The 27896-nt window shown below is 42.2% G+C and overlaps 1 protein-coding gene across 1 annotated transcript in view; it reads left to right on the forward strand.

The window, feature by feature from the left end:
- The first annotated feature begins 1132 nt into the window (after positions 1-1132).
- The window catches only part of SYNE3 (spectrin repeat containing nuclear envelope family member 3), a 40701-nt gene continuing 13937 nt past the window's right edge, over positions 1133-27896 (forward strand). The window contains exons 1-16 of the mRNA XM_084208484.1: positions 1133-1282; positions 4208-4380; positions 4803-5112; positions 10099-10260; positions 10988-11332; positions 12475-12611; positions 14533-14680; positions 15425-15607; positions 15862-16005; positions 16946-17080; positions 18038-18199; positions 18906-19069; positions 20000-20126; positions 20295-20450; positions 21089-21238; positions 22845-22883. Of these exons, the coding sequence (XP_084064610.1) occupies positions 1139-1282; positions 4208-4380; positions 4803-5112; positions 10099-10260; positions 10988-11332; positions 12475-12611; positions 14533-14680; positions 15425-15607; positions 15862-16005; positions 16946-17080; positions 18038-18199; positions 18906-19069; positions 20000-20126; positions 20295-20450; positions 21089-21238; positions 22845-22883 (2679 nt within the window). The 5' untranslated portion in view covers positions 1133-1138. The remainder of the gene's footprint in view (positions 1283-4207; positions 4381-4802; positions 5113-10098; positions 10261-10987; positions 11333-12474; positions 12612-14532; positions 14681-15424; positions 15608-15861; positions 16006-16945; positions 17081-18037; positions 18200-18905; positions 19070-19999; positions 20127-20294; positions 20451-21088; positions 21239-22844; positions 22884-27896) is intronic.

Genomic DNA, 27896 nt, shown 5'->3' on the forward strand with positions numbered 1-27896 from the left:
GAGGGGCTCTCTGGAATTGAATTCTGCACAACAAACTTGGGTTCAGTAATTAAGTCTCAAACTTTGTGCTGAAAAAATCTTTCAGTGATGAATAACAAAGAGGAAGAATATTTTATTTTCCACAAAACACTGGCTGCTTGGCTGGCAGTGGTTGCAGGATGTGATCCAAACCCATTGAGTGGCAGTGGCTCTCGTTCTGTTTGCTTCAATGGAGCTGACCTACAGGGTGCTCTGTTATGGCTCATCCTTATTAGTGAAGTTTAGTCCAGCAGTCCTAGGGGTGAGCCTAGGATGGCTCTGCTCCATTGTACAGGCACAAAGGAGGCTGTCTGGGCAGTGGAGAGCTTGTGCTCTAAACAGAGACATCAACAGAGCAACCAAGCATCATACGTTCCTGTTGATTGGGAATGGGCAGCAGGAGAGCAAAATTAAACGCTTGGAGCCTGGTATGGAGTAAAAGAGATGGCAAAAGAAGACATCCATCAGGGTTGATAATCCCCTGTGAAGTGTTGTTTGTGGCTTGTCTTGGAAGCTGCTGGCCAGTTCCCATTTCCTGTGTGTCCCAGACTGCTGCATGTGCATTCAGGCAGCCTCTGCATGGTCTCAGCAGAAGAGGTTAACTGGGAGTTAAGCATCTCATCCTGTTCTCAGCAGCTTTAACACCTCTACAACAGCAGTTTATGCACCTCTAAGTTAAGCATGTGCCAAAGTACTTCATTACTCTGGTGTCAGGTGCTCAGTACATGAGCCTGGAAGGGCACTGGGAGAGTTCTACAGTGACATGACTCTGGGAAGAATCAGAACGTGTTTGTGTTTGGTGTAGCTAATCTGGACTACACGCAAACACCAAATTAATCTCATTTAAAAGCTTTGAATTAAGTCTGTTTACTGTAAAGGAACCTCCCTCAGTTCTCCACCTTCTTTTTGTTTCCTGGTATATTTCATTTGGGAAAGCTGCAGTGTGAATATGTTCTCTGTGCTCAACTGAACAGCAATACTGCTGCAGTTTTTTGCTATTATTGTTCAAAAAGGAAAGCCACAACATCATTAGCTTTGGATTACCTTTCATTCCTGCTCAGGTCTTACCCAAAACCTGCTTACCTCCCTGTTTCCTGTCCTTTCAGCTTCCTCAAATGCCATGACTCAGCAGCTCCAGGATGAATTTGACAGCAGCGTGGAGAATGCAGAAGCTTGGATGAAGGCCATCCAAGAGAGACTGAGGATCAATGACAACACCAAAGGACCTCGATCTGCCCTAGAAGCCAGACTGAGAGAGACTGAGGTAAGGGAAGGGCAATGGGATTCAGAGGTGGCTCTCACTCAGGAGTTTTCCATCAGGAAATTGTCAGCTCCCCCTACTTGTTGGAGCATTGGGCCTGTGTGGATGGTTCACATCAGTATTCTTTTAAATTTTCTATTTGCAAATTGTTTACAGATGTAGAAAAAGAGGGTGGCAATTTGCTATCGCTGGCTCCCAAGCGTTTCAGATTGATTTGGAACGCTAGCAGCAGGTTTGGCAGGTTAGAATGTTTACACTCTCCTCAAGCCTGGAACAATTTGGTTGCTGCTTGCAATTACCATAGTAATTTGCAGACAACCAGCATATAGTATAAAAGAATCAGATCATGTTAGTGTTCCACCCCCTCCAGCACTCTGGCACTGATAGAGAAAGATTGCAGTGTCTGGGTAATGGGCTGTTTTAGAGTAATTCCTTTGTCCTTTTCCATAACCCTGATGATAACAGGGTTTACAGATCCCCTTTATGATCTGTTCAATTAAAAGGTAAAAGTTCTCATTTTTTCCTTGGTTTTACTTAATCTGTTTTATAAGTGTTCTCAGTGAGATCCTGTTGCAGATTGTGCCTGCTCTCTTGGAGTGATTTCATATTCATTAACTTCAGTTTCATTAGATGTTATCTAGGTCTTGTAATCTCAGAGAAGGATACACTCCTGTTTGTCCCATTTGTACCATTGGAGGGAGTGGTGATCTTTCTATGACTAACATTTAAACTATTTTTATACTTTTACTACCTGTAATTCCAAGTAATCTGTTCTTTAATTTAAATGGCAAGATCTTTCCCATTGTTACTTACCCCAAAGCCTCTCATTTTGTGTGTCTACTTATATTTGGTCTGCCTCTTCTGAAGTTTGACAAAAAAAAGTTCCAGGCTTACATGGACGATGAGGTAGTTTACAGGGATGTCTTCAGCCTTTTTCCTTAACTGTGGTTTATTGGAGGATGGATCCTGCCTGTGGCATAATATAGAGACTGTTCATGGATCCTGGCTAGAGTTGCATGTCAGTCATAAAAATCTGAAGCATTTCATCTATAGTTTTATTTTTCTGACCTTAAATTATTTTTACCTTTTTCTTTCATCTGGGAAACCATGAATCTCAAGAAACACACAAGAGACACAGGAACTGAGTAGAGCAATGGTAGTTTGGCAAAGAGGGAATATTCATGGCAGAGATAACAAGTGATAGGGTCTAGAGATTTGTGGTGATGTGATAGGGCCTGAACTGCTGAAGCCTGTTTACTTCTGTGGGCTTTACAGGAGGTCTATAACATGCAGAAAGTCATATTAAGAAATTCTTTTAACTCAGACTTTGGAGATTCATCATTCTAAAGATTAACAAGTTCTTTCTTCCTATGTGTATCTTAACCACCTCCTGCTCCTTCATCCTGCCTCCCCTCTGGGCCTGGCTTCTGTCTCCAGCTCAGATGTCCTCACGATGTGCTCACTGCTTCACCTATTGACTGTGTTCAAATCTGCTGTTTAGTTTACAGGTTTTTTTTTTGCACCTGGCTTGCCAGGTTTTTTTCATGCTTCCTTCCTGTGGTTTATTTTCTGTTAATTCGTTAATGAAAATGTCAGCCAATAAGACAAATAATGTAAAAAACAGATTTGAAAAAGAAAAATGACTGTACAGCCACTGCTTTCTCTTCAGCTGTTGTTTGCTTTTAATTGCTGGAAGAGTATCAGGCTTAGAATGCAGTTTACTCTTACACTTTACCTGTTGGATGATAGCTGTGGCTTGTATTTTCTTGCTTTGCCCTGCCCTTTGCCCTTCTTCCCCACATTCTATTAATCACACCTTTCTTAGTAAATAATTTCTCCAAACAACTGTTGATATATCACAGGCAGGTGTGCTGCCTACATGCCAAAAGAGCACTGGCTTTGCTTTTCCCAGAATGTGGGATTGGAGATCCAATGGCCTTTTACTTGTCTCACCTTTGTAATAGCTGACATGATCAAATCCCATAGGCCTAATTTTACCAAAAGTAATCGCTGATTTTGGAAATCTTGGTGTTTTCATTGTAGAAGCCTTTTTCTTCAAACTGGAAAGTCTGCAGTTTGCCAGGAGTTTATGGAAGAGCAGCAAGAAAAGCTAATTTGATAGTATCAGAAGTTTGGATAAAGTAATGTTGAAAGCTGACATCTGAATTGGGGGATAATTAATCTGTTAAATTGTACAGAACTTCTGCTGATTTTTCCATCTCTGGATACATAAAATTAGATGACTCCACTTTCAGTTCCTGGCATTCCTATTTGCGTAAGATACACATTTTCACCAATTCATAACTTAGCAGTTTAAGGTCGAAGCAAAATTTGGTAGCAGGCAGAAAATTCCACTAGTTAATTTCTCTTGGCTTCTTTTCTAAGCCAGCTTGTATTTGCACTAGGAAGCCTTCTTAATATGCTTCATGATTTCTTATAGCATAGTTTAAAATTGAGAGGTTGCAGTGTAGCCTGTGGAGTTTTCCTATTTGTGCTTTGGCAGATGGGGAAGAGCAGCTGGCCTGTGGCAACACAGTGCTGTAACCTTATGACAGCAATGGAAACACAGCCACAGGCATTTCATAGAGGATGGTCTGTTTTTTTAGCTAACTTAAATGTTTTTCAACTGCTGTGTGGCTTTCAATTTAATTCAGTCCTTTAGGATGTTTAAAAATAAACATATCTGAAAAAACGTTCCTATTTTCCTTTCAGGAGAAGCTGCAGCAGGGAGTTAGGTGGGAAGGGTTAATTGTCTGTGCTGTAGAGGAATGTTTCCATCCCTTGGTAGTGTCCTGTTAACAACCAGACTCAATGATTGTGAGGGTCTTTTCCAACCTAAATGATTCTATGAGTTCATGATTCCTGGGTAAAAACAAAGTTTACATTTCATCAATTATGCTTGTTTTCTTTCATTTGTTTTTCTCACAGAAAATACGTGCCCTGGAACCAGAAGGCAGCTTGAAAATGGACTTGGTTCTTGTGAAGGCAGATGCTGCTCTTCGCAGCATCGGTGAGGAGAAGAAGCATGAGGTACTCTCTAAACTGAAAGGCATTAAAGCCCTGTGGGAAGAGACAGCCATATACATTACTCATTGTCACAGGTGAGACAAACACACTCTTGGGTGTGTTGAGGCAGCTGTTTCCTCCAGTGCTTTCCTAAAGTGCTTCCAGCTTCTCTCTGCTCCCTGGATTGTAGATAGCAAATCCCTGCAAATCCCAGTCCCATGAGCATTCTGGGGACTGTGTGGGGAGAAAGGATCAGTGAGACCTCAGTGCTGTGCCTTCACCACCTGGCCCACCCACCCCATGGTCTGCAATGATGAGTTTGGTCAGGGCCTTTTACAGAATATTTCCTCCCCAAAGCAGAGAGGACCTGGGAAGTGAATCCAAACGCCGAGAAGTTCAGAGCAAGTTAAAATTGCTGAGAGCCTTGTGCACTGCTTTGAAGGCCTTTCGAAATTGTTGGTCTCCACTGCTCCCACCATCATTTCATCTAACTCCTGTCTCTTGCTCTCCCCAACAGCCGCATTGAGTGGGTCTGGCTGCACTGGAGCGAGTACCTGAAAGCCCAGAATGAGTTTTACACCTGGATTCACAACATGAGGGTCACCTTGGAGCCTGACATTGAGTTGCAGCTTGGCTTAAAGGAGAAGCAGTGGCAGCTGAGCCACGCTCAGGTTTTGCAGAATGATGTCCTAAATCAGTCAGTCCTGCTGGAAAGGCTGCTGGAGGAAGCTGCTTCATTGTTCAGCAGGATAGGTGACCCCAGCGTCGATGAGGATGCTCAGAAGAAAATGAGGGTGGAATATGAAGGAATCAGACAAGAAGCTCAGGTACACTTATAAAGAGTGGGAGGTGTTCAAATTCCTCCCATCTGTGGTGTTGTTTGCTACTTCTTCTTGAGCTATGGCTTACCTGGTAGGGCTGCACAAGGGAGCAGAGCTGAGGACGCCTGTTCTTTCAGTCAATGGACTGTTTGAAACAATTGTCAAGTCCCAAGACGAGCTGTTGTCCTGGGGGGATGTTAATTGGGATGCTCTTACATGGTGCTTTATAGTGTGTTGCTGCAAAGTAACTGCAGGCTGCTTGCTGTGACCTAGCGAATATTGCTTTAGGTCATCTCTGCTTAAAGTTTGAGTTGTTCCTCATCTTTCAGCACATTAGTGCTTCATGTATAACCAGATGCCAGGAGCCAGGGAATATTACATGGACACAGCCTTGCTGAGGAAGTGGGATTAGTTGAGACCCTGAGCTGCCCTCCCTGGCTGCAGGACTGGGAAACACAGAGGTGGGAGTCAGCTCTGGCCAACACTGCTCAGTGGCCACTTCCACTCTCTGAAAGATTTTCATGCACACAGATACTAGTTCTTGCCCTATACTAATCTTCCAGCTTGAACAGTTGTTAGATAGGCTGGTGTAAGACATCCTGCTTCATCTTTTAATACTAGTGTTTTCCTTCCACCCTGTTTCTGAATAGAAATTTCAGAAAATGCTTGTACTTTTGACTTCTAAAACTCAAAGACAGGATTAGACCATGTGGAATGGCTGAGGGGCAGACATCTGTGGATGGGCAGAAGAATTCAATTTCTTACTAATCAAATCAATAGGAATACTCAAAGGGATATTTTAAATATATATAGATACATCTATACCAAACATCTATATACATCTATATAGATGTTTAGATACATCTATATAGAAATTAAAACCTAGTTTTTGCTCAGTGACTTCCAGAATTTCATAGGCTGGAATTACCTGGTGCAAATAGAAATCATTTTCATCACATTGGTTCTGCTGTCTGCCTCTGTTATAATGCTGCCTTCTATTAATTCCCACACCTACACACCAGTCTAGAGCTGGAGCCTGACAGTGATGGATGCTTTCTCTCCCTGGATGCTGTTTTGCACAGTTAACTTCAGGTCACACTGGAAGAACAACAACATTCCACTGCCCTGCTTGCCCCATAGATACATTGTCTCTTTTGAAGTAAAATACCCCAAGACCCAAAAGTGACAAAAACCCCCTTAGCTGGCATCTTTTGTGAGCATGTAGTTCAGGTACTTTTCTAGCCATAAATATACAACTACTGCTAATGTCTCTCCAAAATCTAGAGTATGTTTGGAAATTCTGTAGCTACAGCTGCCACAGAGAAGCCACCAGCAGACTTGGGCCTCAACACTGATTATTTATTTTTAAAGGTAGATCCCTTGATTACAAGGCATCTGTATATACAAATAAGAAGGTTCCTGGGAATTCAGGAGTTGTCTGTCTGGATTGCCATTTAAAATTATCATTCACTCCCTCCTCACCAAAATTGTCTTTGGTTTTGAAGCAGGAGACAGTCAGTAGTTATTTTAATAAAGCTGTTCTTTTAGAGAAGTAATTTGAATACTCAAAGCCAGGATGTGACCTCTCTGAGACTGATTTTACATGGTGTGATTTCTCTAACCGACTTGGATATGTGCTGGTGTAAATGAGATCAGGAAGTGGCTCATACTAGTTAGACAAAATATGTCTTTATGTTTCCAGCCAACTGAGACGCTAGGAAAAGCTTTTCTTTGGCATTGGTTATAAATACCACATTTCATAGAAGGATGGAGTGAGACAATCCAGCTAAGAAATTCCTCTTCCAGGAGATATGGACAAAGAAGGGAGTTGGAAAGCCTTGGATTTTGCGACTGAAGTAAATGAGGAGTTTATTATCTGATGCCAAGGTGATAGGCACCTTGGGAATTGTGTTGGAAAGTATAGCAGTTGTTAGGGAAACCCTGCCACCTGTCCCAGTGGGCAGGAGGAATGAGTGAATGAATGAAAGAGACACGGGAGTTGTCAGGGGATTGCTCTGGCCCCTCACTCGATGAGAGGCCAGACTAAATAAATGTGACTTGCAGATGCCAGCTGAATGCCTGAGCACAGGAGGCTCGCTGGTGTTTGTGGATTACTCTGGTGTTTGAAGGGCATTTTTAGACCCTGTGCAGTTGTCCAGCTCTATCAGAAGGGAGGCTCTTGGACAGTGTTTCTTAAATGGTTTGCCTGTGATGTTGCTTCTTTGGCATGAGCAAATGTGGGAGGTTTTTTTTCTCCTTAGTGCTAACATGTGTCTTTAACATTCCCAAATTTTAAAAGCATATCTTTTAATTACATCGATAGGAATATTTTTAGATGTGGCAGTCATTTCCTACATGCTTTCCCTTGTCCAGGAAATTAAAAATATGCAGAGGTGAATGGTTGTATGTTTCAGCATAAATGATGATTGAAGATGGCAAGAAAAGTTGTGATGTATGGGAAGTTGATATTTAGGAAATATATTAAATACTTCTGAGCACATCAGGTTAATTTCAGTCCATGTTGTCTCTGATAACTGAAATCTAGATACTTAAAATAGTTTGCTAAGGTACCCCAAAGGTAAGACTAAAAGCATCAGGAGGGGCTACAGGAGCTTTCTGTACTCTCCTTGAGACTCTACAGGGGGATTTAAAGTAGGAGCTTGCTCTGTGTGCTCTAGATTGCCTTCCAGAGGAGGCCAATTTCCTTCCCTGACTGTGAAGGGAGCTTAGTGGAGAGGGCTTCCTAAGCCTTTGTCCACTGTCCTTGAGTACCCAGGGCTTGGAATACTCTGCCCAGACACATCCCTTTCTCTGCAGCCCATGGCAAACCCATTCCTTTCCTGCCTGTGCTCTGACTCTCTGCAGGGCCATGTCCTTGCTTCATGTCTCCTCACTTCAGCCTAGTGCATGTGGATGTTGAATTTCACACTGTGCTGCTCCCCAAGCAGCTAACCAGACAGGAGCTGGTGATACTTGATTTTTCATCATTGGAAAGTTTTCCTGCTTAACCTCTTGTGGGGGGAGGGCTCAGCCAACTCTTTGGAAGCCTTTTGTCTGACAACTGGCACAGTCTGTCCAGATCCATGGCATCTATTTATTGACCTCACAGACCAACCCAAGCTGCTTATTCCTTTATTTTAGCTGGCCAAGGGTAGGTTGTTTTGACTTCCTTTTGAACCCCCTGTATGTCAGCCTAAGATTTTTGAGCTTAATAACATCTCTGCCTTGTTATTCTGATTTATGCCTTTTGGAGCTTCTGCCAGTAAAATAATGTAATTCCCTGGAGTCAATAAGCTTAGCCTGAATTGGGTCACTTTGATGTGTGGCCCTTTTGCACTGCTGTAAGGTTGTCTTCTTCCAATCCTTGACTTGATGTTGAAGCATGAACTGTTTAGCCTCTGCAGGTTTGAGAATTGACACATGGGGATTTAGCAAGTGAGGCATTCTGCTGGACACATCTTGGCCACAGAAGTCTGCAGTCATGATTCTGCCCTTTGGTTCCATCCAAACCTGTGTATAGCTGGTGCTGTTAAAGGTCATGCTCTAATAAATGGGCAGCATTTCATTCTCCATGGAAAGCAGTGTCCCTTAGCTGCCCCTCTTTTGTCCCACAGCAAGTCAGCTAACTTGAGGGGAGTCACTCAGGATTTGCAAAAGCCAGCAGGGACTGAAGTGGCAGTGAAGAGCAGGCTGGTGGTGTTCCCCTTGCAGGGTGGTGGCTCTGTAGCGCACCATGGGCATGCCCTGTTCCAAAGGTGAAGGGTCCCAGAGGGACTGCCACCCCCAGGACACGGGGGATCCTGCTGGCCTGGCTGGAGAGCAGGCTGGCAGAATGGAGATGGCTCACTGCCACCTCGGGCAGGTGGGCAGGCGTGGGGACCTGTCCAGGGGGACAGGGGAAATGCAAAGGGGTTTTCAGCTCTACCCAGCGCTGCGGCTGTCACTCTGCTCGCCCTGGAGGGCGGCTGCTCAGAGGCCAGTGCTGTGTCCTGTATCACACAAAATGAAACTTGGCCATTGTCTCTGAGAGCAAAGGGCACTTTTAAGCGAGCTGCAAGCTCTAACTGGATTGCACAAGGAGTGATTTTTTTTTTTTTTTAATCTAATGTAACCACAGTGTACCTCAGTTGCTCTCCATGCCAACTGGAGAAGGGCAGGAAAAATCATCTGATTTTGCAGAAGATAATACTTAGGTTGAATATTGTACTAGTGAAACAACAGAGCAGGTGATTTGTGTCAAAATGAAAAGGGCCTGAACTTGGGCTGGCAAACAAGGCCAGTCTAAGCAAATGTGGCTCTGTGAGGAGTGCCAGACTGGATCAGCAGGCAGCAGCTCATGATGTGCAGGGCCTTGTAAATTCAGGGATTGTTGGTTATAGGGTGCACAGGTAGTAACTTGAAAAATGGAGCCTGCTTTCTGTTGGCTTGAATTTGCTTCCAGAGTCTGAGATACTGCCACAGAATAGTTTGTGACCTGCTAAGTACAAAAGTGCCTGGACTACACAATTGCAGGTGATGGTCATTTTCAATGCAGTCTGTTTAAATAATGAAAACTATTTAATACAATTTTCATGCCTCTACTGCATTCTTTTATTTTCATTTTGAGAGAGAAAATGTGCTCATCTTTATTTTAACCCACAGGAGTAACTGCTTGTCTCTCAAAGTGAAAACCAGAAACAAACTTCTGTCTCTTTTCTTTTTCTAATGAGAGAGTAGGAAGTTTTGGAAAGCCAGAAAATCAGCTGACAGGGCCTTGCAGTTTGTGTTCTTGGAGACTTAGACGTTGAGAGCCCGCAGCAAAATCCAGACAGGAGCAAGCCTTTGTGTACTTTTGTGTTGTGTTTCTCGAGGTAAACTTTGAATTCCTGTGGAGGCCAAGTGTTATGGGGGCTTGTGAAAAGGGAGTCTTGTTTATAAATTCTGGGTTACAATGTGGAGGAAAAAGAGCCAGATAAGCACAGTTCTCAGCACTTGTGATGTCTCTTGTTACAGAACAGAGTGAAACTGCTTGAAACGATAACCAAGGAACATGAGCAGTACAGCGCCAGTGTCAACCAGTTTCAGTCGTGGCTGAGTGGGGTCACAGAGAAATTCAACTGCTGCATTGGAGGAGCTACCAAGACTTCAGCAGAGGACAAGCTAAAGGCACTGAAGGTCCTTGAACAATACAGCTCTAACAGGGAGCTAGGATTGTGTGGTTTTCATGCCCGTGTGTGCTGCTCAAACCAATCGAGGGTGTTCTTGAGAGAAGAATTACTCATACAAAATAGATGGTGATTTTAGCATGGGCTAGGGCAGATGAGTTGTAAGAGGTCCTGAAAGTGTTTGTATGTATGGTTCTTCCAGTATGAGTCACAAACTGGTCTGGTTTGTTTTTCTTAAAGCCTGAGCTCCAACGGTTATGTGATTCTTCGAGAATCTTGTTTAAATAAATCAGATTTGGTAAACGTGATCCAGTTAGACCCTGAAGGTTCACAGTTTTTGAGAGTTTAGAGCTGGTGATGAAAATACCAGTTTTGAGAAAAATATCCTTTATTTTGGTGCCAATGCTTTTAATGTTTAGCTTAAAATCTCTGAGATCCAACTATTAATATATGTGTAGTGCCTGCACCTAGCTCCTGTTCTCTTTGTCAGGGATCTAAAGTTATAAGCATTAATGAAAACTAATATTTTCAGAATCAATGACAATTAGCATGACTCAGAAGGCGGTCAGATGACTAACCCTGGCTTCTGGTCACTTGAAAAAAAGGTGTATTTTGAAATAATAAGTGAAAACCAAAATATGTACAATGAGGAGAGGTGGTCTTTTTTCCTACTGATTTCAGCTTTTTCCCCAGCTTTCTATTCCTGCAGGTAATCTTTACTTCACTTCTTTTTGCAGGAAATTGCCAAAGACATTAGAAGTGGTGGAAAGAAATGGAAGCACCTTGAAAATCAGTGTGCAGAGGTGATTCAGAATACCTCTCCACTTGGATCTGCAAGACTGAAGGATGAACTTGAAGAGCTAAGAAAAGCTCTGGAAAAGTTGAAACTGCTGAGTAGTGAGGAGGAGGAGAGATTGCTCAAGATCCAACAATCTGAAAGTGCCTATGAGTCCCAAGCCAGACAATTAGAAGCAGACATCCAGCAGCTGAGGAAAGATCTACAGAGACTAGAAAATGACCTGGACCCTGGGGAAGGGGAAAAGACTGAAGATGAGTTTGTAACTCTGTGGAAAAAATGCAATGTAAGTTGTTATCCTTTGTGTGGAGGATCAAGTGCAACCAGAGACTGAACATGCACAGTCACATCCAACAGATGCCTGTCCCATTGGTTAGAGATGATGAGGAAGGAGTTTGAGTGTGTGTGAAGCACACTGAGGAAAATATGACTGCCAACAGTGGAATCAGCTGTCCCAGCCTCCATCTTACCCTGCACAGAAGGAGCAGGCTGGGAGGATGTGCTGCAGTTTGTGCCTAGAGTTCAAAGGGATCCTTTGCAAAAAGAGCACAATGCAGAGCAAGCAACACAATTTGCTCCACTTAAAAAGAAGCAGGAAATTAAAGCCTCACTGAATATATATACAGACACAAGTGCACATATTTCTGGGGTATTTGGTAGGACCATTGCTATGTCATACCCATCACCTCTGTAAGACAGGTACCTCTCTCCCTTTACTAGCACACACATCACCAGTGCTAAGAAGTCCCAAGATTGTAACAATCCAGTATTTACACCAAAACCAATCTGCTGCAAAAATGAGTGCAAAAAAAATTGTCACACATTAAGTAAATAAGAATCTTTGCTACTAGTTTTCTCTCGAGGGCTGGTTTTGCATTTATTATCTGTTCTCAAAGTGCCTTTCACTGCTGTTTGTATATCTAGAGCTATGCAGGACTAACTGGGAAAAGTATATGCAAAAAGGATCAAAAAAATTTAGACTGGTTCAATCCAGCTACATTTGCATGGGTTTTAGTTGTTTTTGTTTCCCTGAGTCACCCTAGAATTAGCATTCTCTATATGTGAGTCTCTGAGAAAGATCTGTTCAGGCAAACAGATGCTTTTAAGACTGCTCCAAAAATGCATGCTCATGTTATATACTGCAATGAGTGAACTGAAACCAGGCCTGTTTGGGATTCACTCTCTTCAAACAGTGGACCCTGCAGATCAGATGCAGAGGCTGGGCAGTGTGAGGGGAGGAGAGAGAGCCTGCTGGAAAAAACACTGTTGCTGAAAATGTTTTCTGCCTTAGCAAAGACCATATTCCTTATAACCAGGAAAAAAACACTGAAAGGGGATTTGTGCATACCCTGAGATGCAGCCTTACTTCTTATTTGATATGGCAGACGCTACATAAGGTGTGATCCCTTAATTTTTTTTATAATTAAGGCAACAAGAGCAGCTCTGGCTGCAGAAGAGTCAAAGATTGAGAGGCTGAAGGCTCAGCTTAAGGAGCTGCTACGGTTTTCCCAAGATGTGCAGCCACATGCTGAGAGTGTTGTCTCTGCAATACAGCAGTATCAAAGGTACTGGGAAATAATCTGATTGTGGTGGGCAGGTGGGGGGGATCTTCTCTCAGGGATTGTCAGGGGCCTAAGAAAAAAGGTGGTATGCCATCCAATTGGAGGTGATGGGTAGAAAAAAAAAGCTTTTGATAATTACATCCGCCTCCGTGTTTCGGTCAAGCTGTAATTTTAGCCATTTGCTAGGAGCTGCAGGCTCCTGGTCATTTTCAAGCAATGATCTTACATCATTAATGTTGTGTATGGTTTGACGAAAATTAGATTGTTGGCAGCTAATTTGATCTAATTAGCATTTTATAATAATAATTTATGTATTTTGCTTGCCTTTCATGCCAGCAACTAGAAAATCAGGACAGGAGCTGTGGTAGTAAACGGTTCAGAAGAATTATGGCCCTCCCTTGTTGAGTTTGTTGCAGTGACTCACCAGCCTTAGCAATTATTTGGCAGAGTTTATTCCCCTTCTCCTGGCAGCTTATATGCATGTTCCTGTTTTCAACTTGCCTTGGGTTGGAAACTCTGAAAGTTTAGCCTCTCCCAGACTTCAGTGTTTCCGTTTCCAGGCTGCCTGGAATCAGGAAGTAAAGAAGCTGCAGCAAATTGTGCAAACTAGAAGAAAGGATCATTTTTTTAAGGGAAAAAAGAAGGTCAGTTCTTTTCCTGTATCCCAGCTTGTTTCCCTCTGTGCACAGTATGCTGTCCTGCTGGAAGGGTTATAGGTCATGGTGGGAAAGGATTGCAGTTTAAAAACTAGCAAGTAGGCAAAGTTGGAAGAGGAGCAAAGAAGGCAGGACTTGTCTGAGTAGAAAATGGCAGCTGCTTCTTTGCCAGCTTCTCTCCAGAGCTTCTTTGGGAAGTCTGGCAGCTTCCCACTGAGCCTGGCAGGGGCAGCAGAGCAAATAGCAGAGGACACTAAGTAAAGGCAGAACTTTCTATTTGCGGAGCTCTTGGCCTCTGCAAACTTGCCTTTGTTCAGCCCGTCATGGCCCAGTGACACAGGTAAGATTTCTGTGTTTATGGAAAGGCAGCTTTGATCCTGACTGGCATTACTCTCACCTGCATGTCCTGTGAGTTTGCAAGATGCTGTTCCCTGTGAACATAAAGTTTGGGCTGCATTTTGCCATAGCAGGCAGGATTCTGCAAACTGCGAGGTCGGGCAAGCTGAGAAAAACAGGAGGCAGCTGCACGGGGTGTGTCACTGCTGGGCCTTGTCACTTGGCTGTGTTTGGGATAAGCCTTCTTTAGAGAAGCCTGGATATTCATTGAAGGTTTGCTGATTTAGTTTTTTTTCCCCAATAATAGAGCTGTGTATTATTTATACATATGTGAATACATATACATAAATGCAAAGGTTTTTTATCAGAATCACCTCTATGTACTAATATGAATTCAAATGGTTCTGCAAAACTTGAAATAATTGTATCTGAAATAAAAATGTATTTTTCACTTTTTGTGTTAACATAAGGTTATCAAAGACTTTTTAATGTAATTTTTTAAAGAAACAAAACCTTGTTTTTTACAGGCAACTACAGTTACATTCTAGACCCTCTCGATTTGTTCCTCCCATGAGACAGTGAGACTGCTCCAATAATATGATTTGTTAAATCACACTGGTGACAGCAGCCAAGAAAGTTCACATACAAGGGAAGACTGCTGGCTGCTAGAAAAGCAAAGCAGCTCCTGATACACAGTTGCACAGATGACAAATGTGTCCTGAGACATCTAAATAAAGTTTTGTCAGATGTCTCTGACTGACAGAGCAGCTGTTGGTGCGCCACAGCAGGCTCAGGCAGTAAAACAGACTGAGGCTGTTGTGTTGTGAATGGTTTACACCCCAGTATTGTGTTAATTCATGCCTTGGAGAATAGAATGTTTGGGCTTGGATTTTTTCATAATCCTTCTCTTGGTTGTCACTTTATCCTTACAGTGTTAGAAGCAAGACTTCTAAAATGAGCGCTGATACAGAAACCCAGCTGTGGACACTCATCCAAAATCCCCTGCAAAGTTTTGAGCAGTGGAAGCCATCGGTGCAGATGCTCCTGGAGACTCCAGAGCCAGAGCTGGCTCACATTGAGGTAGCAAAGCTGTTGCTAAGTTCAGAAATGTGGGTTTGACCAAGCCTGCCTACAGCTGCCCGGCAGCAGCAGCTGGAAGGTGCTGCCAGTGTGGCAGGAAACCCCACAGGAGGGATGGAGCTCTTCACTTGGCTCCAGCTGTAGCACCTTGTCTTGTTTTCTGCCTTCCTTTTGGATAACTGGAGTTGTCAGCTGAGCAGGCTGCAGAAAGTGCTAGATGTCTTTAACAACGATGATAATGTTGTTTAGATTGGCCCAGATCTCCCTGGATGGGAAGTTTGTGGGCTCTGTTAAAGAATTATGTGGTGATATAGATGTGGGATTAAAATGCACAATTAGTGCATGTTCCCAGCAAGGTGTGTTTGTTACTTTGTCATCCCTGTGTCTCCAGAATAAATGTGTCTGTGAACAGGGATGGAATTTATCCTCGGGATGAGCATTCAAGCTGTCCTTTCTGCTGGTTGTTTAGGCCTCTCCTCTGCACAGACAACCCTTTCCATAGTACAGCTTTCCTCTCTTTCTGTCACAAAATGGATGCAGCTCTGGTGCCTCTAACATTATCAGGAAGATTTTTCCTTTAATTGGGCACTGTCCAGGTACCTTCTGTGACCCCTTGTTGGCCCAGCATGCTGTTTTTACCTGACTTTGTTGTACTGCTTTGGTTGTGTGACTTGTGTGAGAACAATATGATTATGTGATTTATTTTTTTGGTATGATCTCACTGGAAGAACTTTTCTCCTCCAGGCTGCTCTAGCTGAAAGCTCCCAGTTCAAAGAAAAGCTGATGATGTTACAGCTAAAGAAAGATGTGCTAAACAATGTTCTTGGTGAGGAAAAGGCAGTGTCTTTCCTTCAAGAAGTAGCTGAAGCTTCTAAGGAGAGAGAAATTCTACACAGAAGTCTGCTGCAAAGCAAGAGCAAGCTCCAGGTGAACTACAAAACCCATATACTGTCTTTGCCTGTGATAAAGACAAAGATGAATTCTTTGCTAAGACAGTTTTATACATATAAATTTAGTACTAATCCCTTTTCCAGGTTGATCAAATATTCAAATAAATTTGTGGTCTGTTGCATAGTGTAGCTCAGTGTTTGTCCTGAATATGAAGCAGATATTATTGACAAAGCCTAATGCCAAGGCATACATGTTAAATGCTGGACCTGTTTCCTTATTTCTCCATCTAGAATTTGATACTGCAACATAAGAACTTTGATGCTGGTTTTGCACCATTGCAGAAGAAATTATCTGCCATCAAAGCCAAATTAGATCTGGAGAAGGAACCACGGCCTGACCTCTTGGGTAAAAAGACACAACTCCAGAGACTCCAGGTAAATTACAGTATTGCTTGGCCATGTTATCCTCAGCTAACTGTGCTTCCTTTTTGTTCATATTGTCTTAGCATTGGGAATTCAGTACCTTTCCCCTCAACTGTGTGTTAGATAATTTCATTTGGTCCCGTTTATAGCATGAGTGAATGAAATTAAAGCAGTGCAGATGAAGCCCTGGCAAACTGAGCTTGGGGGAAGGAAGAAGCAGCTGGAGCTGTTGTTGGGGCACCTTCTTGGGCTAGTTTAATTGCTAAAGAAAGTGTACCCTGACACTTCCCACTAGCAGTGAAACTGCACAGGATAGGTTGGTTCAGGTTAACTCCCTCAAAAGAGTTTCCACTGTTCCACTTCCTTCTGTATCCTGCTCTTCCTGCTCTTTACCTTGTCACTTAGCTGTGACATGTTCTGGATTTACTCCATGGCTGATTCAGCTGTCCAAGATAAAATCAATGGGCAAAGATGATAATGTTTTGGTTAGTGTTTTGAACTGGCTCAGCAAGGGGTCCAACATGCAGTAGAGTTCAAGGCATCCAGTGGGATTGCATACCTGGGAGAGGGGAGAGAGGAGCAGGAGGGGAAGGGAGAGGGGATGTGAGTGCCATGGTGACTGTGACAGTTCACCTGTGCTGTGGCACTTCATCCTTGCTGACCACAGGGTGTTATCACCACAGTTCTTTGCTGGTTATGCCATGGCTCCTTTGGCACTTCTCAGCAACTGATCTTCTTTGTTAGCTCCCAGTAACACATAAAGGGCATCCAACTATTTTTTCAGAAACATTTACTCCTAGGCATCAAAGCAATTCATTTTCTCTAAAGACAGTGGTTGTTGCTGGTTTTTTTCTCCTCATACTGTCAAATGAAGCTACCTTTGGTGTATGTTTTTGAAATCCATGCCATACCTAGCACACTACACACATGCAATCTGTCTTTTCCTCTGCAGATGATCCAAGATGACTTGGCAGAGCTTGCAATTCACATGGAGGAGGTAGAGAAGCTTGTTCAGTCAAATACCGCACACAGGCATGAAATGAACCAACTCTCATCTGATTCTCAGGCCCTGAAGAGATCACTGGAGGTAAGGAAGTTTTTAGTTGCCTGGGGAGTTGTCAGTTGCCTCTATTTAAAAATATTTTAAAACATCTCTGAGCATATGACATTACATGCTTTGAGTTACAGATACTTTCATTTCAGGGAAAGAAAGCACTGGATTCTTAGGACTTTCATAACTCTCCCAGGATTCTCTGATTATCTCTAATGTAATTTCCCTTGGGGATAGGATGCCATCCACATGGATTTTGTCTATATAAACTGTTTCTGGAGTGGGCCTGAGATTTCTGACCAAAAGAACTCATATTGTCGTGGTGGTGCTTGCACTTCAGAGATTACAGGAGAGGGGGTTTGTAACAAAGTGTTTGGGGTTTTTATGGCTTTGTGATCTAAAAGTTGATGAGAGAAAAATGCTGCAGTTGCATAAATACTTGCTTTGTCCTGAGGCATTTTGTACCTTGCAAACATACCTATAAAGTGAGCTCCAGGGCAACCTCAGAAGATTCTCAGAAGAGCTCATGAAGTTACCTTAGCTATGCAGTTCACTTAGAATTACGTGTATTGAAGTGTTACCTGAACATGCACTGTGGAATTCTAGTTTCAATTTCAATCATCCCATTTATCACTGTACTGAACTTCTGCCAAACAAGTCTGTACAGTCATTTCTGATTCAGGGGGTGTAAGATGCATTTGATATTGACTGGGGTACAAAAACCCCAGACATGTGAAGCCTCTATTCCCTTTCAGCTGGGAAGGGAGCTATTCTTGTTCTTTATACCCCCTCGTGTGGTTGAATTCAGGCCTGCAGGAGCTTGGAGGTGTTTTCCACACCGCTGATGCTAAAAGGAAAAGTTTTTAGTCTCTCATTAATAGCTGCTTTTTTCCTTTTTGCCCATGAGGCTCTGTGCCCATCATAGTGTTAGAGCCAGTAAATAAAGTGCTTTTGGTTTGTCTTTGGTTGCTGACATATTTTTATCATTTGCAGCTGATGATACAGCAGAGTGAAGACCACGTTCAGAAGCACTGGGCATACAATGACAAACTGTCTGACCTCCAGCAGTGGATCTCAGTAACCAGGGAGAAGATTGACTCCTGCCAGGATGCTGATGGAGAGCAGAACACTGAGGGCAGGCTGGAAGACCTGGAGGTGAGAAAAACATCTTAGTTTAAGATGTTAATTGTTCACTTTGCAGCATTCAGACATTAAGAGTGGGGGGTTCTAGAGAGGATTTGCTGGTTCAGGAGGGTAATGATGTGTGTTTCTACTGCAATAACTGCTGGCTGTTGTTGCCTCTCTGCTTTGCCCTGTGCTGTGGGATGTGGGGCCATGTAACAGACAAGAGCAGTGGAAGTGAGTAAGTGTTGAGATGGGACCACCAATGATGGGTGATCTGTTCCTGTCAGGATTATCTCTCTGAACAACACCTGCCTTTGCCTGTGTGTACTCATCAATATATTGAACATCTCCCATTTTAGCTGGCCTTCTGCTTGTTGAACTGAGCTGTTCCAAAGCTGCCAGCTTTTCCTGTGTAGCAGCACTTTGCGTGCTAAATTCACTCTAGCAGGATACTTCAGCTGGCAGTTCTTGCCTTCATATGGGAGACCAAAATCTTTCATGGGAAGGCTACAGAAGGAGGTGCATTGACATCATGCACCCTCAAAGTCCTTCCATCAGTTCTTTGACCTGTGTTGGCTCTTTGGAAGCATGCACAGCATATTTTTTTCCCTCTAGGTACGTTCTAGCTAGTGCCAACAAAACCAGCATAGTCCTGGACTAAACATGGCCTTCAGTCTGACATAGCCTCCACTTCACCCAGGATACCTGGGAGTAATTTCAGGGCTTTGCATTTCAGAGATTGCTGGCTGAGTTTCCAGATAAGGAGATCCAGCTGCACCTTGTGGAAGCTCATGGCCAGTTGGTCATGGAGAATTCTTCTCCAGAGGAGACTGCCCACGTCCAGGCAGAGCTGGATCAGCTGAAGGAGTCGTGGAAATCACTGAAGGAGATGGCAACTGGGTAAGTGTTCATGTAGGTCTCCCTTAAGTCCCTTCAACGGGGTTCTTTTTACTGCAGTAAGAACAGAGACACTTGAGGCTTTTTGCTCTGTGCTGTGAAAGTGAACAGCCCTACCATAATGCTAGAAGCAAGATGAAATTTTATTTAATTGTCTGTAAACTGAAAATCATTACTTTTAAGAAAACCTTTTTAAGACTCTGTGAACCACAATGTCTGTGAATCTTCCTTTACCTTGTGTTGGAGTAGGCAGTGTCTTATGGCCTGGCTCACTCTTGTACTGCCAGTCTGTGTCAGAGGAAATTTGGCACAGACTGGGTGACTTGTGCTGCTCTGTCTCATCTTCCTGTTCTCCTTGGAGATGCCTCCAAGGAGCTGTATCTGCAATGGGATTTGTGCCTTTTGTGAGCCTGCAGAAGTATAAGCAGAGCTAAAAATCTTCTCTTTAGCTGGGAAATGAAGACTTAATTTATTTTGCCTCCACTGTGTAGTGCTGAAATGCTGCTCATATTTGCTTGTCTGTATTAATATTTAATGGTGTGCTGTATGTATGATTGTATTCATACATACTGTCAGAATATGTCAGGCACAAAGAATAAATTACAATACTGTCAGGCACAAAAAATAAATTGCAAAACTGAGTAAGGTTTGATTGTACTGCCTCCTGTAACCAGAAGGAAAAGTATATTGTCAAAGTATTATTTTTAGTCCCCTAAATAAAAGAAAACAAAACACTTGGAAATGTTAGAACTAGAGTCCTGGTGCAGCTGTGAGACACTCTGGTTGGGAATAACTTCAATGGTAATAGTGTTATTAGTATTAATAATGATATAATAATAACAACAATAGTGCTGTTTCCCCAGAGCTGTCTCCCACAGCCCCAGTCAAAGTGTGGATGCTCACTGCACTGATATCTCTGGTTTTGTTTCCAAGCCTCCTCAAAAAGTGGCAGTTAAATAGACCAGTGGCTGACAAGAAGAAGAAAAGAGCATTTGTGGACAGCAGATGGATGTCCAGACCTGCTTTCCACCTTTTGGATGTCGATCCCAACCATAAGCAGGTGAGATGGGGACTCTGTGTCTGCCTTCGTGTCAGCTTCACAAGAACAGTTTCATTGCCTTCATCTGATATGTGAAAGTTGGAGGTTAAGGTTTCACAGGCAGGCTTTCAGAGGAAACGTCTGACATAACAGTGAGGGCTTTTTTGCTCCTGTTGTTCTCTATCCCAGGAGAAGATGGGAGAAGGACAAACTGCAAGCGGCCACTTGAAGCTCCGACATGGCTTTGAAGAGTGGCTCCGAGGAGAAAACACCAAACTGACCAAAATTCTTGCTGGGACTCCATCTTCTGCAGAGGAAATTAAGACACACCAGAGCAAACTTGAGGTTAGTTTTCAGGGGTGAATGGAGAAAAATACTGCAATAAGTGTGAATTCTTTCAGAATTAAAAAAATCCAAACAACAACAACAAAACCCAGAACCACTCCACCTACCAACCAAAAACCCACCACCCCCCAAAAACCCCCAAAAAATCCTCAAGAACAAATAGACAAAAAATTCAAACACCATACACGCTGCTTTATGAGACTCTAGATGAAGCTCAGGAATTTAGGACAATTTTCATCCTTTCTACAAGGAAAGGTCTGCCAAAACCAGAGTAGAAGGGAAAGGAGCACCTGGCATTTAGCTGTTGGGCTGGACATTTCCAGTGTGGTATGCCAAAGGTGTTCATTAAAAGAAGCTGATTAAAATCAGTGTCAAATCAGTATTTGGTCTCATTTTTCCTGTGGAGTACAGCCAAATGCCATGACAATTTGTTACATTTGTTGGATTGTTAGAAACTAAACACAGGAATATCCAAGGCTAGAGGAGTCCTACAGGTGAGTTTCATATTATTTCAGGCCAAAAAAGCAAAAGAACAAAAATAAATGTGTGTGTAAACCACTGGTTTTTTCAAATGCTGATTTAAAAACTGGGGCCTTCCTGAATCCTGAGCTGCTGCTGAGCCTTACCTTTGCCTTTAGGAGCTGCAGGCTCGTGTGCCTCATGGTCAGCATCTCTTTGAGGACCTCCTGCATCTCCATCCTGTGGTGGGAAGCTCTGAGGACCTGGAGGACCTGCGCTACCGATGGATGCTCTACAAATCCAGGCTGAGAGAGGCCCTGAGCTCGCTGGTAGGTGACAGCACTCAGCCCACAGCTGATGAGCTCTGCCATTGCTCTTTCAGGTTGCTTCACATTGCTGGTCTTCCTTCAGCAGTATTCATGTCTGTCTGCTTAAAGTAAGAGCTTTGTGGTTTTTCCCTTTGTACGCTATGCTCAAGGTATTTCTTGAGATGGAAGTTCCAAAGCAGAATAGGAGATGGCAAAGAGGCATGCAGCTGGGATCTGAGGGGTGTCAGTGTGTGTGAGTACTTTGGGTGTGGGCCTGGTTCTGGGCAGATGGACTTCTGGTTTTTGCCCTTTCTCCACACAACATTCTCAATAGAGTTATTTTTGACAGTTCCTGTGTGACCGTGTTCACAGGGGTCACAGGATGAGGGAAGAGACAAGAAAGTTGATTCCATGTTCAGAAGGCTGATTTATTATTTTATGACATATATTATGTTAAAACTATATTAAAAGAATAGAAGGCAGGATTTCATCAGAAGGCTGACTAAGAATAGAAAAGGAATGAATAACAAAGGTTTGTCTCTGACCGAAACAGTCCGAGACAGCTGGACTGTGATTGGCCATTAATTGGAAACAACCAGATGAGACCAATCCCAGATACACCTGTTGCAATCCACAGCAGCAAACAATCATTGTTTACATTTTGTTCCTGAGGCCTCTCAGCTTCTCAGGAGGAAAAATCCTAAGGAAAGGATTTTTCCTAAAATATCATGGCTACATTCCTGCAGTAAGAATATATTCAATTATTTGTGTCTCCTGCTGTGAGACAGAATAGTCACTGACTGAACTGATTCAAAGTAACTGCACAGAAGGACCTAGTCACTCTTGAAACTGTCCTTATAGGTTAATGATTTTGAATGAAATAAAGAGGAGACATTTTACTTCAAAAGCCAAATTATTAAAGTAGTTACCTAGTTGTTATGTATAAGACATGCTAAGGGTGGCAGAATTCATCATCATATATCAGATATTCCAGGGCATGCTAAAGATACTCACAGGTTCTTAGCATAAACATGTATAATTATTAACTAATATTTTTCTAGTTAAACTACTCACACATTATCTGAGCAGCTTCAAGGTACCATAATCAAAGGAATTTACAGGTTTGCATTTGGTACTTTCTGTATGTGAGGGCTTTCAAAATTGAACACTTAGAATTTGAGACATTTTAAAATTTTCTGCCTTGAGAAATCTTTTCTTGAAATCCAAAGCTTTTTTAGAACATGAATCCTTTAAAATGCATGGAAGGTAAGCATGACTTTTATTAATAAAGAGCATATTTCTGTGTTTGCCATTGATTGTAATGACTCATGGTTTGTTAACCAAAACCTTCTGTAAGCATTAACATAGTCAATAGGGGTCAGTAAAGTCAAAGCTATTACTGGGACAACTGCTCATCTGATTCAAGTAGTCAAGAACCTAAAAACATGTCATTTTTCTGCCTAATGTTGTTAAAAAGCCCATTAAAAAAAAAATCTCCTGCTGGTTCACTCTGTCCAGGTGACCATGAATATGAAAGAAGCATCCCCTGTGTGGTGAATACTCATTTACAGGCTCCTCTGGGCTCTTAACTTCATGCTGCCTTTTTGTTTTTCTTTCTTTTAAACAGGGTGCTGGATCTTTGGAGGAACCAGACAGATTCAGAAAGGCAAGACAGTTTCTTATTATTAAGCTAAAAAATGTTTGACCAGATATTTTGCAGGAAATGATTTTAACTTTTCTCAAGATTCCTGAAAACAATTTGCTTATTAAGAGCCACTCTTAGAGAATTTGTTTATTTTCTCCAGACTTTTAAATGGAAAGATTTTCCAGAGTTTTTACTCTTGAACTAGGCTTACTATATCTCTAGAAGCTAAATATCCATCTGCTGGGAGAGGAGGGAAACTCAGTTTTTATACATCTACATGCTATACGAATTTAATTTCAAAAGAGACTAAGGAAAAGCCAAAATATGTATCTAAAGGATTTAGTGGTTAAGTGACTAAAAAATTTTGAAAATGGGGCTTCTAATTCTTTAGACACTTCTGAAAAAAATTCTTTGGATCAATCAGCCCACCTCCTTTCTAATGCAGAAAGCCAGAGAAAGTCAAGAGATTTGTCTAATGCTATTAGACTAAATCCTTATTCTAAGCAGCAGAATTCCTCCTGTGATGGATTTTCTTTTTGAAGTGATGACATAAGAAACAGAGGCAGTACAGGAGATGATAAAGAGAAGCTAAAAGAAAACAAAATACTGCCAGTTTCTTATTAAACCAAGCAACTCTTCTGATCCCATTTTCATAAAGTCAGCAGATTTTTCTGTCACAATTTCCTTTGTTTATAGAAGCTGTTCTGCTTTGTATTGTCATCTCACTTTCCATTTGTGTTTAGAAGGAATAGAGCAAGGCTTTATTTGCCCAACACAAAGGAGATTGGATGAATAATGTGTTGCAGGATCATAGTCACATAGTCATTTTAAGGTAAATCAAACCCTTGATGTCTCCTGGTGCAACACCTCTGTAGAAGAGACCAATATTTAAAGGGTGCAGTACAGTGCACTTCAAGCATGGCCAGAAATCAAGACTTTCCTCATTCTGATGAGATATTCCTCTTATTCTCAAATGTGGAGTAGCAGCTCCAATATTTTTACCCAGCAAAGTACTGACCAGTTTTAAGGCAGTTCTCACACCTTCCTCAATAGTTTTGGCTGCAGTTCAGCCTTGCAGAAGACCCCCAAAGACTTTCTGTTCTTGCCTGTCTGGCTCAGCATTAATTGTTTCAGCCAGTAAGGTCACCAGACTTTTTCAGGCTGGAAAAACAGTATGACATTTTAATACTTGCTGTAGAGGCAGCCAAACATTTAGTAGTGCTTCTTTTCCCTAGAAGAGGCTCACAGGGATATTCCAGAAGACTGACCAGGGAATTCTCTGATTTCATGTTGTTTGATTGGGTCAAGTTGTTTGTAGGGAAAACAAAACAAAAGCTTTAGGCATAAGCATGTCTCCAGTACAGTTACATGCCATTTTTAATTTATCTGCCTCACCTGCCCTGGGGTACATGGTATTTATTCACCTTTAAATTCTCCAAATTAGACTAAAGTCTTCAGTTAATATTCAAAGGTACTGTCTTAGCATAATGGCAGGCAGCAAACATTTGTCAATTAGGCCTAGAGCAAGAGCACAAAAAATCCCCACTCTGTGAGTTTTTAATAGCTACTGAACACAAAGAGAAACAGCTCAGGGTGCAAAGGACTGAAGAACTGAAATACCTCATAAGCATGAGGGAAATGGCTCCCACTGCACTAACAAGTGATTTGCAGTTTCCCTTCAGCCAGTGCAGATGTTGCTGTAACTTATACCCTGCTCACTTCAGTGAGATTTCACTGACCTCAGGGCTTTTATGCTCTGTTTAAACAGTAACACTACAACAAGAATCCAAGTGCTGGAAGCAGAAGTGTCTTTTTTTCCTTTTTTTTCTTTTTTTTCATTCAGGTTTTATCAGGATGTGAGGCAGTGTTGCCATAAGATTTTTGAACAGCACTTAAGAGAGCCAGAAAATAATGTTGATCCCTTTTGGGTGTATCACTGTTTGGCCTAAGAGAAGAGGAAAACCAGGCCAAGTGTAGAATTCTAGGCTATGGAGCTTACTTTAAATTCAGATCTACCACCTAAAATGTGGCTGGAAATGAAAGAAAGATTAAGCAAAATATTTTTGTATGCATGAATATCTTTTCAAAGCCATGGTAAAGGAAGCCAACTACCTTGAAGAGAGTGGCTGATCTCAGGAGTTGGTATCTGCAGGAAGTGCAGATGGCTGCATCACTGTGCTTGCAACAACCAGTGAGTTTGCATGAAATAAGATCAGGTTATCTCTCATTTGTCAGCTCCCTCATGCTCTTGAGTCACACAAAATCAGCAGAAGTGGCAGAAGTTGGGGTGTTTTTGGAATGCTCTCTGCTTTTTGCAGCACAAGGTGCCCAGTGACTCTGCTTGTCTCTCCTGTTGGAGCTGTGAACATTTTGCAGCAGCAGATCAGCATGGAGAAGGGGAAGACCCAGCTACAACCATTCTCATTTGACTGCCTTCTGATTTTATTCCATTTCTAGCCTACATGGCCAAATGTTGGGCAGAAAAGAGCCTGCTCCATGTACAGTAATGTGCTTTTTTTCCTGATCATTCCTCCATTGCCGAGGACATGCCCCTGCCACTGGTGCCCTTAGGAGCAGAGCAGCCTCATGATTGTGATGTGAGTGACTTCTTGTTGATTAACAAAAAGCAGTTGCAGGAAATTGCACTGGCTGCAGTGAATTTTTAGCAGGTGCCAGTGACAGCCAATGTAGATGGATATTTCTGCAGGGTACCTAGCACACTCAAGAACATAATCAAGCAAGTGCTCAATAATAACTATGATAAATGTTACTTTCAAAAGCTGGCTCCCAGCTACCTGAAAATATTCCATGAGCATTCTTAGCATAAATAGGAAGTACAAGGCTCATTATTTACAGGTCTAGGTAGCACTGTTTGATTTATTTTCTCAAGTTCTCAGAGTAATTACTTCCTTGCTAAACAAACAATCTGGCTTTATTGTTTGTACAAACAAAATAATTAGAATTCATTACATCAGTGGTCAGCTAATTGCTTCCTTTGAGATTCTGCTAAGAGTAATCTCCTGTAACATACAGACAGAAGGAGCATGTAATTTAATCTTATTTAGAGACACCATTGATCTGGAGTCAATCAAATTAATTCAGTCATTCAGGAAACTGCAAAGCAAGAGCTGCCACAGCTTGCCAGGAAGAAAAGAGGGCTGTGGTGTGCTCTGCCCCAGTGCAGAAATGATGGGAGTTCCTCGTGGCAGAAAAGCACAGCATTCTGTGGCAGTGCCCGTGGTACTGCTGCCTCTCTACTGACTGTGTTTTCCTCAGGTCCTGCTAGGTGTTACACACTTGAAATCTTCTGTACAATTACAGTCTTAGTGAAATGAAACAGACTTACTAAAAGGTATCTTTTCCTCACTTTTCAAAACCTCTTTTATAGGGAAAGATAATATCTGTAATATCTGTCCTTTATTTTTTTTTCATCACTCTGCCTATAAGCCTGTGCTTACCTGTTTGGGGAATTATACCATGACCAGGATGAAGGACACCTTAGCATTAAAAATTAGCAGATAGACTTATTTTCTCCCTACAGTGATATTTGCTCAGAAAGGAAACTTAGTTAAAAAAGACCTCCACCTCCAGAAAAATGCTACCTGCCCATTCCTGACTCAGACCCACTGTCAAGCATGCTGAGCCAGGCAGCAGCATCCCCTTTCTTTTCTAGCAGGCTCACAAGCTTCCCCTCACATCACTGACCTGGCAGACTCCCTGCCTGGGTGCTCTTATTTCTGTAGGTTTCATGTCATTTTCCAATTTACATTACAGTGTCCCCAAGTGTTAGAGGTCTGGGGCTCTTTGTTTATCTGGTCCTGCCACACCTGTGCCTTTTCAGGGCTCTGCCTGCAGCAGAGGTGCCATCCTGCTTCCCAGCACACCAGGTTCTTTCTTTCCTTTCATGCTTGTGTAGTACTAGTTAGGCAGGTGGTTGGTGCTCCCTGCTTTATGTGAACTGATCTGTCCTTTAGCTGCAGATTTTCACCAAGGAGATAGCTTAGAAGGATTTTTATCAGCAGATGTAATTTTATGTCCTAACTGAAAGGTAAAGAGAGAGAGATTTGTTGAGCAATAGCAGAATGCAACCAATTTTCAGTGTACACCTGAAAAAACAGGTTTTTAATACAACTGGAAAAGGCACTGTAAGAAAAACACTTCTAATCATTACCTCTAATTTTTATACCTATTATTTATTTAAAAGTAAGCCATCACGTTTTAAAGTCTTTAAATAAAATGCAAATATATTTAAATTATGTATAGTGACTGCTGAAGTTTAAGAAAAGTTTGATCTTGACTTCAGAGAAGTCACTTGAGAGAAGTTTCCAGCAAAGAAGCTGGACACATACATTGTTGACATGATAAACCAGATTTTGATGTCAGTAACTTCTTCTACAAGTTCCAGAACATTGTGTCTTTCTTTCAGTTTTTATTCTTTCTAGCTTATTTTAATTAGTTTATTTCAACTTGCAAGGATGAGTGGAAGTTGGAAATTGGGAAAAGTTGTTTTACTTGCCTGTCTTCCTGAATAGAGAAGACTGAGGTCTTTTTCTGCTTGCTTAGGTCTGGAGAATTATAGGAATCAGTGCTACTGTAACAGATCAGGCTGTAGCTCTTGTGCTGTGAGATGCTCCTCGTGCTGTATGTGCACACAGAAGCTAACCTTTATCAATCCATTTGTGCCACAGTGGCATATGGCACAGTGCTTAGTTCTAAGTGACTTTGCAGCAGAAATTCTGAAATACCCACTGTGTGTGGCTGCTGAAACCTCAGGTACAAACTGCTGGCTTGTTTTCTGCTTCTTTTAAATGAAGCCTCCCTGGAAGATTCTAGATTATCCCCCAGCCATGGTGAGGTACTCCAGAATCTGCCCTAAGGAAGAAAACAGTCTTTAATTTGCCTGTACACTTACCTATTTACATGCATATGCTTATGCATTTCAGAATTGAAAGGAATGTTAAGGTTGCAAAGTCAAGCAATATGAAGGTGTAAAAATCAGAGCTAAAATTGCTTGTATGGCTGCAGTCAACCTCT

The sequence above is a fragment of the Fringilla coelebs genome, assembly GCF_963513975.1.
Source record: "Fringilla coelebs genome assembly, chromosome: 6".
Classification (NCBI taxonomy): domain Eukaryota; kingdom Metazoa; phylum Chordata; class Aves; order Passeriformes; family Fringillidae; genus Fringilla; species Fringilla coelebs.